The 15557-nt window shown below is 43.4% G+C and overlaps 1 protein-coding gene across 2 annotated transcripts; it reads right to left on the bottom strand.

Annotated features, from left to right (window-relative positions):
- Positions 1–2504: 2504 nt before the first annotated feature.
- Positions 2505–9189, bottom strand: SPATA31F3 (SPATA31 subfamily F member 3). 2 transcript variants are annotated; one of them, XM_055293935.2, is made up of 5 exons: positions 8988–9189; positions 8461–8506; positions 7870–7930; positions 6474–6580; positions 2505–3069 (listed from the first exon to the last, which is right to left on the bottom strand). In XM_055293935.2, exons 1-5 carry the CDS (start codon positions 9129–9131, stop codon positions 2789–2791), a joined length of 639 nt encoding a protein of 212 aa, XP_055149910.1. In that variant the 5' UTR covers positions 9132–9189; the 3' UTR covers positions 2505–2788. The 2 variants fall into 2 exon arrangements, with proteins under 2 accessions (XP_055149910.1, XP_055149909.1); XM_055293934.2 differs by having other exon boundaries at positions 2505–3072; positions 8988–9187.
- Positions 9190–15557: the final 6368 nt, after the last annotated feature.

Below are 15557 nucleotides of genomic sequence, written 5' to 3'. Positions count from 1 at the left end.
TAACATTAAAGAGTCCCAGAGACCAGTCCTCAGATCTCTTTCATTTACACTCACTCCCTTCGTGGTCATATCTAGTCTCATGGTTTTATATCTTCTATCTATCTATCTATCTATCTATCTATCTATCTATCTATCTATCTATCATCTATCTATCTATCATCTATCTATCTATCTATCATCTATCTATCTATCATCTATCTATCATCTATCTATCTATCATCTATCTATCTATCTATCATCTATCTATCTATCTATCTATCTATCTATCTATCTATCTATCATCATCATCTATCTATCTATCTATCATCTACCTCTAGCTATTTATCTGTCTGGAGTCTGGGCTCTTCCCTGAACTCCAGGCTCAAATGCCCAAATTGTCTAAGCAACATACATTATCTAAGCAACATATATTCATCTCAAACAATACAAATGTGAACTCCTGACTCCCCTTCTCCCACCATCACCCAGTAACACCAAACCTACTCCAATGTCAGCATTTCCCACATCAATTAATGACAACTTCATCCTGCCAGTTGTTCAGGGCAAAAACTTTGGTGCTATCCTTGACATTTTTTTTTCTCTAATTGTCCACATCCAATCTTTCAGTAAATCCTATTGTCTCTACCTTCAAAATGAACCCAGCATCTAAATGCCTGTAATCTCCTCTGCTGCTATAATTACCGGAGTAACCTTACAACTAATCTCCCTGCTTCTACTCAAATCTATACCCCCAATGCTCTTATTTTTAGCGCTATGACCTAAGTGATCCTTTTAAGACATAAGTCAGATTTAAGCAGACCCCCTAATGGCTCCCCAATTTACTCAAAGTAAGAGCCAGCTTCCTTGCTGGCTTTCTACCAGGCCTTATACCATGTGGCCCCTTACCACTCTGGAGTCATCCTCTACCACTTTCTCCCTTTATTCCTTTATTACTCTGCTTTAGGTTCACTGGCTTCCTTGTTCCTTCTGACAGGCTGGGCATCCTCCAACCTGCAGGCATCTGCATTAGCTATAATTTCTGACCGGAATGCTCTTCCTTATTTACCCATGTGGTTTACTCTCTTATCACCCTCAAGTCCTTGCTGACATGTTAATTTCCTAGTGAGACATTCCCTGAGCTCCTTATTTAAAACTATACCCCCATTGAAGTCTTCTCTAATCCAATTACTCTGATTTTTTTGCATGTATCTGGTCACCTTCTATATACTATGTTTTTTATTTACACTTCTTTTTTCTTCCTCCCAGTCATGCTCCCAACGTAAGCTCCTTGAGAGAGCAGATTTTTTTTTCCTCTTATGTTCACTGCTGTATTCCCAGTGCCTATAAAAGTGCCTGGCATATAATAGGTGCTCAATATTTATTGAAGGAATGAAGAATGGGTGAATGAATGCCATTCATTCTCTAGCTTGGCAACCTCATTCTGATCCCTTAAACATTTTACTGTGTGGTTTTTTTTTAATTATTATACAGGGGTTTCTCCAGTGAGTCACTATTCTCTGACACGGCATGCTGTTGTTTGACGCCATGCCACTGTTCATGTTGTACTCTCATCCTGGGGAAGCCTCTCTACTCCCTACCTCCTTCCCAACTAATGCCTGCTCATCCTTTAGAACTCAACCTACATATCATCTCTTCTAGGAAACTTTCCATGAACATTCCCCAAAACTAGATTAAGTGCCCTCCTATGTACTTTCATCTTACTGCTTCTAATGACTTTTTATATGACTGTCTATCCCAGAGTTCATGAGCTTTGTGAGACAAGGCCTGTGTATTGTTCACTGTTATCTCTGTAGTGCCTGGCATAGTGCCTGACACATAGCAAGTACTTGAATATTTGAATTGTTGAATGCAAGACTCAGCCCAAAGTTGTTTTTATTGTGACCCTTTTAGGGATCTCTTCATCAACTAGTCTTCATTCTAGGCAGCATTCATTCCATGCAAATGAAAGGCAATGGAGGTTGGAACAGGCAACAGGACTAAAGCAGGCTCTAAGATGGGTTACCCTTAAAGATCTCAATAACAACAGGGAAAAGACAGGAAGATTCTATTATCTGGTTTTGACATCTGTCATATTACTATGTGCTTTTGATAAACATTCCTAAAGGAAGGAGCACCATGGCACTCTAAAGGACCTTCCCTCCAGGTTGTCAGCATATACTGTATAGAAGTCATCAATGAATTTTGCCTGTGGGCCAAAAATTCCTGGCCACTGCTTCTTATACTATCGCCATGTCCACATTCCTCCTCTGAGCCCAACACACCATGGGACAATAGAATTCAAGCCTGACATTTACCTTCAATGCACCTAAAACAAGGGCCTTTCTTCTCTGTCAAGTCCCTTTATCCGAATTCTAGGGTGGGGCTGGAGGAGTCATGTGGAATGCTGACCCATCTGCAATAAAATGTGACTTAAGCTTCTATACCACATAAGAAGTACTTTTTAGGTCCTTTACTCTCTCTATCATATACCACATTGAAAATGAGGAGGCACAAACAGGTGGCTCTTTGCTTAGAGGTACAAAGTATATTTGGAGAATGCCCTGCTTCACCTGCATGTTAATGGAAATGGCAATGAAAGCCTTTTTCAGGGGGATGCAGAGGTTCAGGAACCTATGAACTCCTTTGTCTTGTAATGGGTATTCTTGCATAAACCAGTGCCTTCTGCTGAGGTGAGTTAGACCTGGGATAGATTTCCTGGTTGAGTGGCACAAGTCATTTGAGGACAGAGTTTGGAGCATTTGTAGGAGTGGCACAGGACCCAGGATTGGCTGGACTGAAGGGAGTGTTGCTAGAGCAGATTATTTAGGCACTGGGGGGCATCATAGAAGATCAGGCCTTCCTCCTCAGAAGGAGGCTGAGCCTCAGGGTCCTCTGTTGTCTTCTCTGTTGTAGCTCCCCACACATGATCTTTGGTGACAGTTGGACTCTTCTCAATGTTTTTTGTCCTGTCTTGGGTCACTGTCTCAGCCTTAGAAAGGAGAATGGATTCCTCATGCCTTCGATCTTTCATTTCAGCATTAATCCAGCGCAGAAACAGCTTCATCTTGTTATCCAAGCCAATTTCTGGAGCTTCTGGAAGGATGATGCTCTTGTGAGTATAGACTGCCCTTACCAGACGCTGCAACTCTTAGCCCTAGAAAGTGTGGCCCTGCAATTTTTGACCCTGCAAATTTTGCCCTGTAAAATATGGCCCTGAACTATTTGACCCTGAAAACTTTGGATCTGAAAAAATTTACCCCTTCAAATACTGTACTTGCAAAATTTTGGACCAGCAAGTAATGGCCCACTAAGATGGCCCTTTAAGCTCTGGGCACTCCAGGTTTGGCATTCTCAGAAATCCTTGTTTGGATGAGGTTATTCAGCTTACTCTAACAGCTTTGCAAATTATTCTTATCTGGTCCTTTTGCCCCAAGTAATCCTGGAGGATGCTCTTGGAACTCAAGGTTATGGAGAAGCTGGTGAAACAGCAATAGCCAGTACTGAGAGGATGGAAATGGGGCTCCGCAGATCCAGACAGATCCTTGCTAGTCCCTGCTCAAGGCAACCATCTTAGCTAAACTAAAGTTTTACCTAAGAAAGATCCTGGAGATATATTTGGAAAGTTGTGAGCTCTGGAGTTCTGCTTAGAAGTGCCCCTACTCGCCCCTGAACCTGGGCAGAAAGGGTGTTCTCTCTGGCTGGGGAGAGCTCCAGTGGTGTCCGGACACCCCCTTCTCTGTGATTTCCAGCTGCTTTGAATGTTATCAAATGTCACTGGGCCATCTGTTTTCTCTGCTGGGGTAGGGACTTGTCCTCACTTTTGCAAAGATCTGGTCTAAGGGGCTCAGGGCCCTCCAGGCTGGGTTGTTCACTCTAGCCTCCAGCTGAACACAAAGTACCTGGGCCTCTGTCATGCCTCCACTGGGTGTGAGATCCCAGAATCCCAGTGGGCATGGGGTACTGCTATGGAACTAGATCACTTGTAGCTCTGCTGCACTGTCTTTGGTTCAACTGCAAGCTATTCTTTCAGTCCAACCCATTCTGGATCTGGGGCACATGGGATGCCTGGTGGGGTATGAAGTTTCTGGAGTAATGTTTTCCCTTGGTTTAGCAATCTTTAGACTCCTAAAGGATCCCTGAGTGGAGATATTCTTTGGGATGGTCAAAATTTGTTCCCTGGATTCCCTTGTTTTTATGAGATTTCCCAAATGTATCTCGAGGAATTTATTTTTCAGGTAGAAATTTAGTTTGGCCAAGATGGGTGCCTTGAGTGATTAGGGGCTGTGAGGATCTGTCTGCCTCTCTAGAGGTACCATCTCCATCAGCTTGTGTTTTAGTCCAGAACACTTGTACATTATCTACACAAGTCTCATTGGTGTTTTGAAAGCATGGCCCAGGACTTACACATTGCTATTCAGATGAGATTGAGTCAGAGGCTCTGATGGGCTCAATCTGTGATTGTGGATTCGTGAGTGATTGCCTGGGCCACGGCCCTGGAAAGAGCCACATAATAGAGAGCAAGCAGTCGTGACAGAAAGGCCAAAACTTGTCTCAAGTTTCTCAGTGGCTTCCTGGGACAGGGTCTGGGCAGCTCAGGATCATCAGTAACAGCATCTGGCAAGGCCTGTTGCTGCTGGTCAAGGCCTGTCAGTATTCAAAGTGTCCCTTCCTGATCTATGTAGGGGCTGTTATGTATCACTTCCAGGTCCAGGTGTTTGCTTTTCAGAGGACAGGGGCACCAAGTTGCTTCCCAGGCCTTTGGAATACTGCAGACCCAGTGATTTGTAGTCCCAACAATGGCAGACGTGGGCAGGGACAATGCCCTAGCAGATCTTCCCATATTTGTAATCTGTGTGGCTCTGCAACATTACCTTGGCCTGAGGAAACAATTGCGGACTGGCCCTCCTGCCACAGTGGATCAGAGAAGGCCACTATTCCCACTGGCCTCTGGTGCTGCATGCTGGGAAGACCCACACAGGGCAGGGCTGTACTGCTCCAGGGCAGGGATTATTGGTCATCAGGTCACAGGATGAACTGGATAGACTGCTGGATCTTTTGGATCAGGTCCCAGCAATGGCAAATCAACCCTCTGTTTCAATTGCTCCCGGAGGGGGAATCCTAGCAGCCTCTGGGCATGGTCTAGGAGAATGCTTCCTCCCTCTTGAGGACTGAAATGGACTTCCTCAATCAAAGAGCGTCCTGGATCTAGTGGAAAAGGCTGCAACATGTCTCAGGGCTTACATTGTATGATTTCCTGGATCTACAGAGATTTCTGGACAACAGCTGGCAAACTCCACTGAAGCTGGAGCTGCCTCTACAGCAGGTGCCACTCCAAGGCTTTCACTTAGCCTGAGTCAGATACAGGACATTGATCTGGATTTGTCAATGGTCAGATGGAGAATGTTGGGGGAAAGGTGGGGAAGGAGGGGAGATTTTAATTAGTACAGAGGTGAAGGAGAAATCACTGCAGAGAAAGGGCCAAGGGCTCCCCTGTTTTAGAGATTTCTAAAGGCAGACCAGGGATCTCTAAAGGCAGACAGTAATGTGCAGAAAAGAGAAACCACAGTACGGTAGCTACACATGTGGCACACTGAGGCCTCAGTGCATCCCCCAGGCAGTGGACAGAGGCCACTTAGAAGCTGAAAGAGAGGAGAGGGTAGAGCTAGAGCCATGGGGTTTGGGATTTGTTCACAGTAATTTTTCTGCTCTGAGTCCATAGTGGATCCTTCAAAAACCCTGAAAGCTTAGGTGGACCAGCTAGCCTCCCATGAAACCCAGAGTCAAAGGGGTAGAAGCTCATCTGTTCAACAGAAGCCTTAGAGATAGCATTCAGAGTGAAAGAAATGGCTGTTTGTCTGTCTGCTTTCCATCCTTTGGAAAATTAGAAGTGGTGTGGTATAAGCTGCCACAGGAACTCCTCCACAGATCTTGGGAGCCCTCAATTGTGGAATATGTGCAACAATATCCTTGTGCTTGAAGATTCCTCAGGACTTTTTGGACATTGCAATAGCAGTTGAAAGGAATGTAGGGTCATAGGGTGTTGTTTTAGGTTTGGGAGCTCTGGGTTCAGGGAAAGAAAGGGAATCTAGTATTCAAGGGCTGCTGACCTTGGTTCTCCAGGACAAATTTGGAGTTGTTTTTCTTCCCCTCCTGCTGGCTCAGAGGAATTCCAGGCTTCTCAAAGTTTGAAGACAGAGATCCCATGACCTGGGACACAGCTGGGACTTGAGATCTCTGTCCTCACTGAAGGTGATCAGCCCAGGAATCTTGGACGCTATCTGCACCAGCTGACTGGGCAGCTGACTGGGTTAAAGATTTCTGATCCATTAATTGTGACAGTGTTGGAGTTACAGATGGCAGTGAAAGCTCTTTGGATTTCGGGGAACCCAGATCCTGACTATGCTCAAAAGACACACTAGACGTGGACAAAGCCTCTAGGCAAGAGGAGCCCTGTGATGGCCCCAGTGAAGTCAGGGAGATCTAGTTGTTCTCACCTACTAGCAATTGCTTAATCTCCAGAGCCATAACATTGCAGATTTGGCAGCAGGGGTCTGCACACAGGATTCGCCGCACACTTCCTTCCTGAGGAAGCCAGCCCTGGCTGGGAAGAGAAACATGACAAACATTAATGATGGAGTGACATCTGCCTTCTCGGAAGAGTGTGGGCCGGGGTTGGCATTGTCCTTTCCCAGTCCTGAAAATCCTGGAGCCTATACTCTCTTGTTGTCTACCTCTCTGCTTTTCTTCCTAAGAAAATGCCATTTGGAGGCTGGACACAGTGGCTCACGCCTGTAATCCTAGCGCTTTGGGAGGCTGAGGTGGATGGATCACCTGAGGTCAGGAGTTCGAGATCAGCCTGGCCAACATGGTGAAACCCCGTCTTTACTAAAAATACAAAAATTAGCCAGGCATGGTGGGGCATGCCTGTAGTCCCAGCTACTCAGGAGGTGGAGGTAGGAGAATCGCTTGAACCTGGGAGATGGAGCTTGCAGTGAGCCGAGAGTGCACCGTTGTACTCCAGCCTAGGCAACAAGAGTGAAACTCTGTCTCAAAAAAAAGAAAAAAGAAAAGAAAAAGAAAAAGCCATTTGGCAAGGTGTGGTGGGCTGGGCTGACGGTCTGGAGCTTGTTGGGCAAGGCTTCAGACAACCCATGGGAGGGCATGGCCCTCAGAGAAGGCTGGGAGCTGGGATCAGTTCTCTGCTGACCTTGTTGAAAAGCTGAACTAGGAGAACGGAGCCAGGCAGTTAGCTGATGGGGCATCACCAGTTAGAACCCGGATCAGTCTCATTTGAGGCTAAGAAACCCAAAGCCTGGTATTTGGGCTTGAAGTTCATGTAGGACCTCTGCATTCTGAGGGCTATTTGGTATCCCTGCTGATATACTCAACATCTTTTGGGAATCAATCCTGTTCTCTAGAAATCTTAAGAAGAGGATAAGATGATAGGCTGCCATCTGAGGGCTGTCTCCCTAATGACAGAGCCAGAGGAGGTAATGTCAGCAGAGTCCAGTCAGACTCAGAGGAGAGAGAATAAAGAGAATAAGACAGGGATGACTTCTTTATGCAAAATCCATTCCTCTTGACTGGATAGCTTGTCTTGTGGCTGAATGCAACCCTGTGTAGAGTCTTTTATGAATTATACACTAGTACAAGCCTGAATTCTAGAACTACTGTGACCCTAGCCCAAAGCAGAATTGGATGACCCTTCCCTCTTGAGATGTCTGGCCCAGCCCCCCTGCCCTGGCAACTCTCTCAACTAGTGAACCAGCCTCCACTGTGTATGTCTGCCTCCCATCCATTATCCCTCTTCTCATCTCTACCCCAAGCCAAGCTGAGAAATGATCACAGACCAGACTAGCAGCTGGGAGACTGCAAAGAACAAGAGATTACCTTTTCATGAGAAACAGCAGCTTCCACAACTTCTTGGCTTCTTCCTGGGAAGTTCTCCTAGCTGAAGAAACAGAAGATAGTGTTACTTGGAACTGGAGAGGTTTCAGGGACATCCTATAAGAAGCTGACAGCCTTTTAATGAGAGGATACCGAAAACCCCAAGAGTCAGAACACTAAGTCACATCTGTGTACAACTTAACCATTTACGATGTGTTGTTCTGCACCTTGTCTCATTTGTTCTTCACCATCACACTGGGATTAAGGAAGGATCATCACATGCCCATTTTATGGAGAACAAGACTGAGAGTTGAAGAGACTTCCACAGGTTTGTAAAACTAGTAAATGACAGAGTTGAGGACTTCTGCCCTACTTCTTCATTCTTTATTCTCAGGAGGATAACACGGAGAATTTTTTAATGTTCCTAGGCTCTGATTTTCCACCCAAGGAAGTCTTCCATGAGAAATTGTCCCTGGGGGGTACTAGAGTCTGTAGTGGTTAGAGCACCTGGCTCTTAGCACCAGGGGTCATAGAGGATCAGGATCCATGGGAACCTCACCCACAGCAGAAGCAAATTAGAGACTGGGACTTTACCTCTTGATATTCCATCTCCAGGCTTTTGTTGGACTCTTCGGTGACACTTAAAGACAAAAACATTAGAATGTAAAGCTGCTAGTCCATTTTTTCCTATATCTAAAATGAAACAAAACTCATAAACATTTCCCAATCTTTTTCTGTGTTCTAGTTTTATATACTCTTCTATCTTTCCTTTCTGTATTCTTTTTCACCCCAAGAGTTTCCTTATTTGCTTATTTCTGACTCACTTTCAGGCTCTTCCATACTCCATGCCTCCCACCCCCATTCCTTTCATAAGTTCTGTGCGGACTTTAAGAGGAGACAGGAGGAAAAGTGGAACAGATTAAAGGATGGATGGGTCCAGAAGCCAAAGGAATGCAGCCATCAAATGGCCCTAAATAGCTGCCAACCAGAATAATCACCCAAATTGGGAGCTCTTCTGGTACCCCTTAGAAAAGCAAGGGCTAAGAGTAACAAGAGAAAGCTGGGGGATAAAATCTTGTTTGAGGCACATCAATTTAGCCATGGTCATAGTGTTTCCCTACCCGGCAACAGCTCCTCTCAGGTCCCAACCTTAATTTTTGGCGGCTCTTTTTCACTTGCCAAATAATTAATGCAATAACGCAGATGGATCCATATATGTATAAGGGATATCCAACATCCCACAAAACAAAGGTAGGGCTCAACATGATCTAAACCTCACTAGCCATCCCTCTCCCTAGTCTTTCACTGTCTTGGAACCTAATAACCTCCAGATTCTACACCTCGTCATTTCTGCCTCACAGAAGAGGGATCCAAACCACCAGACTGCATCACAAACCCCTCCTGTTCCACAAGGCAGGGATAGCATCACAGACCTTTATCTGTTTTTAGAGAGGCTTACTATGGTGATTCAATGTTCAGATGAGGGTGTCTGGTGCTCTGTATGGGCTACAGAGCCTGGGGCAAAAGACGCCAAGATCATGGGCAACATGTATCTTTTCATGTTCTCTCTACTCTCTATAATCTTATGGCTCAGCTCTCTCCTTTACTACAATGGCCTGACACCTATCCCTAGATAACCGAGTCTCTATGCACACTACATGCCCTATAAGAGAGACAGTGGGTAGATCAGAGGAACTCCATGAACTACATCATCTGTACTGAGAAGATAACAACAACAACAACAACAAAAAATAGAGGATAGGGCAGGCATCATATTGTTAAATCTTGGAAACCGATTTTTAATGTCACCAGCAATGATATATGGTCAGTATTGAGAGGTTCAGAAAGAGGGCAGTGTATGACATGTCAAGGAAAGGACAAAGCTGATGTTCTTTTAAATAACTTTCTGAGAGTTAAAGAAGGACTCCTCCCAATCTGCGTGGTCCAGCCTGAGATGGGTGAACAGAGATTGTAAGCACTACCTTTCATGGAGGCAAATGAATGAGGCTCACTTCTGGAGCGCTGTACAAGGCTTGATTTTCCAGAATTGCCTCTACAACTTTTATAGCATCTAGCCTATTCATGGAGATGAGTTATTGGCAAAACTTTCGATTAAGGTTCACAAACTTGTGACTCTCTGGTTGAATCCACCATGGTTGGAATGTTTGCCTGAAAGAATGTTTTATGAAAATCTGAATTTGAATAACTTTAGGCAGAGCAGTATTTTCCCTCATTTAACCCCAGGATCTACCACTCCTTTGCCCACTGATTCTCACATTAATGTTAACTTCATGACCCCTATCAATATTATGGCATGTCCCCAACACCCTAGGATTTCTGAGTTTCCTTGAGAAGTTCTTGCCCTGATAAGAGTGGTTGGTCTTAGGCTCAAAATCTCTGAAAAGGGGCCGAGTGCGGCGGCTCACACCTGTAATCCCAGCACTTTGGGAAGCTGAGGCAGGTGGATCACCTGAGGTCAGGAGTTCGAGACCAGACTGGCCAACATGGTGAAACCCCATCTCTAGTAAAAATACAAAAAATTAGCCAAGTGTAGTGCTGGGCGCCTGTAATCCCAGCTACTCAGGAGGCTGAAGCAGGAGAATCGCTTGAACCCAGGAGGCAGAAGTTGTAGTGAGCTGAGATCACACCACTGCACTCCAGCCTGGGTGACAGAGTGAGACTCTGCCTCAAAAACGAACAAAATCTCTGAAAAGGGTATTTGATCCTTCCTCCAGCATTCATTCCTCCACCAGACAGGAATAGTGAGCACTCAATATGTGCTTAACCCTAAGTTGGGCAGTGTCAAGAGTACAAAGACATTTGAGTTGTATTGCCTACCTGCTTTCAAGATTCTTAAAAATCTAGTTTCAAAGACAAGGCATTCACAAGAAGCAAAAGCCAACCTTTTGCTGGGGAAGGGGCTGGAGAAGGGGGAAATAGAGTGTTATTGTTTAATGGGTACAGAAGTTTCTGTTTGTAGTGATGAATACAACCATCTTATTCATAAGTGAATGCCCTTAATGGCACTGAATTGTACACTTAAAAATAACTAAAATGGTAAATTTTATGTTAAGTATATCTTATCATAACTTAAAAACAACCAAAAAATTCATTAGCACGAGGGTTTCTTTTTGAACTAGCTATAAGGAAAAATATTCTAAAAATGATTTGACAAACAAATGGATTAGTGAACATTTTTCTCTTTTAATTTTTTTATTTCCATAGGTTATTAGGGAACAGGTGGTGTTTGGTTACATGAGTAAGTTCTTTAGTGGTGATTTGTGAGGTTTTGGTGCACCCATCACCCGAGCAGTATACACTGCACCCTATTTGTAGTCTTTTATCCCTCACCTCCTCCCACTCCTCCTCCCAAGTCCTCAAAGTCCATTGTATCATTCTTATGCCTTTGCATCCTCATAGCTTAGCTCCAACGTATCAGTGAGAACATATGATGTTTGGTTTTCTATTCCTGAGTTACTTTGCTTAAAATAATAGTCTCCAATCTCATCCGGGTCGCTGCAAATGCTGTTAATTCATTCCTTTTTATGGCTGAGTAGTATTCCATCATATATATATACCACACAGTTTCTTTATCCACTCATTGACTGATGGGCATTTCGGTTGGTTCTACGTTTTTGCAATTGCAAATTGTGCTGCTATAAACATGCATGTGCAAGTATCTTTTTCGAATAATGGCTTCTTTTCCACCGAGTAGATACCCAGTAGTGGAATTGCTGGATCAAATGGTAGTTCTACTTTTAGTTCTTTAAGGAATCTTCACACTGTTTTCCATAGTGGTTGTACTAGTTTGCATTCCCACCAACAGTGTAAAAGTGTTCCCTGATTACCACATCCATGCCAACATCTACTGTTTATTTTTTTATTATGGCCATTCTTGCAGGAGTAAGGCGGTATCACGTTGCAGTTTTGATTTGCATTAGTGAACGTTTTTCTTAAATGTCCTTCTTGTATCTACAAAAGGAAACTAGATCTTCATATTAAGGATAATTTAAGAAGAGTCCTACCTGAAAATGGGATGAATTTGAGCTATTTCAACATCTGCCCTGAACTTGCAAATTCCATAATACAGGAATGAGAAGACTTTTTCAACCAAAGAGCACTGAATGAAAGGTTAACAAAAATCAATTAAAAGGCAGCTTGAGTCAGCTTTTTAGTAGCAGGTCATCAACATGCCTGCAAAGTAGCCTGGATCCTTTGTTACTTTTATTACTCTTACTTAACCAGCTGCTGCCACCCTCTATGCAGCTGTAACAGTTTTATCACCCATTAGCCTGACGTCTTGCACCCAGCAGAATCATCACATTCTGCAAGTCCTGCACCTGCTCCTGCCAATGCACTACTTACCTAACAGATAACCCACAGCCTCTGCCCCCGCAACAAGCCATTAAAACCATCTACTGAAAACTCCACTCCAGCAATTTGCCTGGCCCTTGCTCCTCTGCCTCAGAGCTGAGGAATTAGAGCCAAGGGCTTAGCCAAAAATGGTCTCATGCCTTTCTGCGGAGTAGGCCTTTAGCATAGGTTTATTTACTGGTTTGGGGCTCATCGACAAGGGTTCTTGTGTGGACAGGACAGTGAGATCAGTGTCTTCCTAAACAAGGGCGCATTCATGTAATCATCACAGCTAAGCCTGGCATTTCTCACGATGTGGGCATGGATCATCACATTTGCCTTTCCTGCCTCGTGGTTGACAGCGAACAACAAACAAGGGAGATGAAGTACACGAAAAGCCTCTGTGGACGCTGGAGGGCTGCACAACTATCAAGGATTCTTCTTCATTTGTTTCTAGAAAACTTGCTTTAAGCCAGATCCTGCTTTCATTATAATGCTGCAGAGCCACAATGATTGCAATAGAATTTCTTCAAGGAACTGTTCATGGCTACCAATTCATACGCACCGTGAGTCCTGTCGCCTTGTAAAGAAACATGTGACTGATGTGCCACTGATGTGAGACTTGTCCCTCCACACAAGCCTTACGAAAGAGCTTCGCTGTGTCTCATACTCAGAAAATACTAGTGAACATCTCAAATATACCAAGGTGCCGGGGACAGCAACTCAGCAGCAACACTTTTATAGACGAGCACCTTTGTTAATGCCTAAGAGCTAGAATTTCCAAGGAGTTGGGCAGGAAGCCCCAGAGTAGTGTCAGGCAGCAAAACCACCAGAGCTCACACAGCGGATTACTACCCAATGTGGGATTGTGGGGAGTAACGGTAGATGGCAGCCAGAGACACTAGAGGGCAGCACATGCCCACCCAATACACCTAGTCCTGCGGCATCTCTAGCCTGACAGGAGCTTTCAAAGGTTATCATCTCCAGTGGGCTCTCAATCCCAGCCTTACATCAGAATCACTCGGGAGTTTATTAAAAATATAGATTTCCTGGTTTCACTCCAGACTAATGAATCGGAATCTCTAGATGCAGAGTCCAGCAACCTCTATATTAAATAAGTATCAAAAATAACTCTTAAGCAAGAAGGCACTGAGCTATGGGTTTGTATTTGAGACTCTGATGAAACTATGTCCCTCCCCTCACACTCAAAATTTGATTGAATTTCAGAGGCATTGACTCCACTTATGGACACCGTGGGGAACTCAGGAAGCCTGGTTAAGAAATTTGAATACAATTTATGCCAAGCACAACACCATCACTCAGAGGTGGGGTGCCTCAGCAAGGCCAGGGTCCTTCATGTTTTTAAAAGTCATAGGAACTTTGGGAAAAAAGAGAGAAGACCAATGACCAATATTGAGAATGAGAGAGGTGACTCACCAAAATTCCAAAGATATTTAAAGGACAATCAATTAATGTGAAGGCCAAGCACAGTGGCTCATGCCTGTAATCCCAGCACTTTGGGAGGCTGAGGTGGGTGGATCACTTGAGCTCAAGAGTTCGAGACCAGCTGGGCAACATGGCAAAACTCCATCTCTACAAAAACTATAAAAATTAGCTGGGCATGGTGGTGTGCACCTGTAGTCTCAGCTACTCAGGAGGCTGAGGTGGGAGGATCGCTTGAGCCTGGGAGGTAGAGGTTGCAGTGAGCTGAGATCTCACCACTGCACTCCAGCCTACGTGACAGAGTAAGACCATGTCTCAATAACAATAATAATGTGAAAATTTTAATGTCTATAAATGGACAACTTAGATGAAATGAACTCTGCTATGGTTTGAATGTGTTCCTTCCAAACTTTATGTGTTGGGAACTTAATCCCCAATGTAACAGTTTTGGGAGGTGGGGCCTTTTGGGAGGTGTTTTAGGTCATGAGAACAGACTGGATTAATGCCACTATAAAAACGGTTTGCAGGAGTGCATTCTCTCTCTTCTGCTTTTCTGCCCTTCTTCCACGTGAGGACACAGCAAGGAAGCCCTCATCAAATGCTGGTACCTTCCCACCCTCCAGAACTGTGAAAGAATAAATTCTCTCTTTATAAATTACCACTCTGTGGTATTCTGTAATAACAGCACAAAATGGACTAAGACTGGACAAATTATTTGAAAGACACAAACTATCAAAACCTAAGAAGAAATAGATAACCTGAATGGCCTTATATCCGTTTAAAGAAATTGCATTCGTAGTTTAAATCTTGTCTCAAAAAAAATTCTTGTCAAGAAAACTCTTATTTCTTTATGTCCATATTTCTTCACTAGTGAATTCCAACAAATATTTGAGGAAGAAATAATACCAATTCTACATAAATTCTTTCAAAAATTTAAAGAGAAGAGAATACTTCTCAATTCATTGTTTGAAGCCAGGATTGCCTTGATACCAAATCCAAAGACATTACAAGAATAGAAAACTAGAGACCAACATTCTTCATGAACATGAATACAAAAGTTCTTCACATTTTAGCAAATCAAATTCAGCAACATATAATTGGTTGGAAATACAGAGGGCAAACAAACATGATAGACCACAGGGATGCAATCAGCAGAATCAGGACTATGGACAAAGGATCTAGTTTCTTCCACAAAAAAATTATAAGGAGAAAAGTTAAAGCAATGGAGCAGAATCTATGTATTAAAAGAGCATTAAGAGACATTTCAACTACTTGAAGTTTGTGGGCTGTATTTGCATTCTGATTCCAACAAACAAATTATAGAAAATAAAAACAGGGGGTCGGGCGTGGTGACTGGCCAGGTGTGGTGGCTCATGCCTGTAATCCCAGCACTTTGGGAGGCCAAGGCAGGTAGATCATCTGATGTCAGGAGTTCGAGAAAATAAAAATAAATTTATAAGCCAATCAAGGGAATTTAAGCACTGATTGGGTATTTGATGATATGAAGAAACTATTATGAACTTTCTAGGTTTAATAATGGTAGCTCTGTCATTTTAAAAGCTTGTATATGTTTAGATGCATACTGAAATATTTAATGGTATAAATTTCTGATATCTGGAATTTACTTCAAAACGAGGAGGTAACTAGTGTGGGGGTAAAGAAGAAACAAGATTGTTAAAAAATATTAATTTGAAGTTGGGTGACAGGTACATGGAGGTATGTTATTTGAAATTTTCTCTAGTAAAAAGATAATTAAAAACAGAATCTTCCAAAAATGTTTTAAAATACCTTACTAATAAAGTAAAAACTCAGAAGACAGTCATGCGTAAATAAATAAACATGTAGAAATGTTTTTGATTTAATAATATACACATGAATATCTTATAATCAAAATG

The sequence above is a fragment of the Symphalangus syndactylus genome, chromosome 9 (assembly GCF_028878055.3).
Source record: "Symphalangus syndactylus isolate Jambi chromosome 9, NHGRI_mSymSyn1-v2.1_pri, whole genome shotgun sequence".
In the NCBI taxonomy this organism is placed as follows: domain Eukaryota; kingdom Metazoa; phylum Chordata; class Mammalia; order Primates; family Hylobatidae; genus Symphalangus; species Symphalangus syndactylus.
Note: the sequence above shows the minus strand (reverse complement) of the source record. Positions and strands in the feature narration are given on the sequence as shown.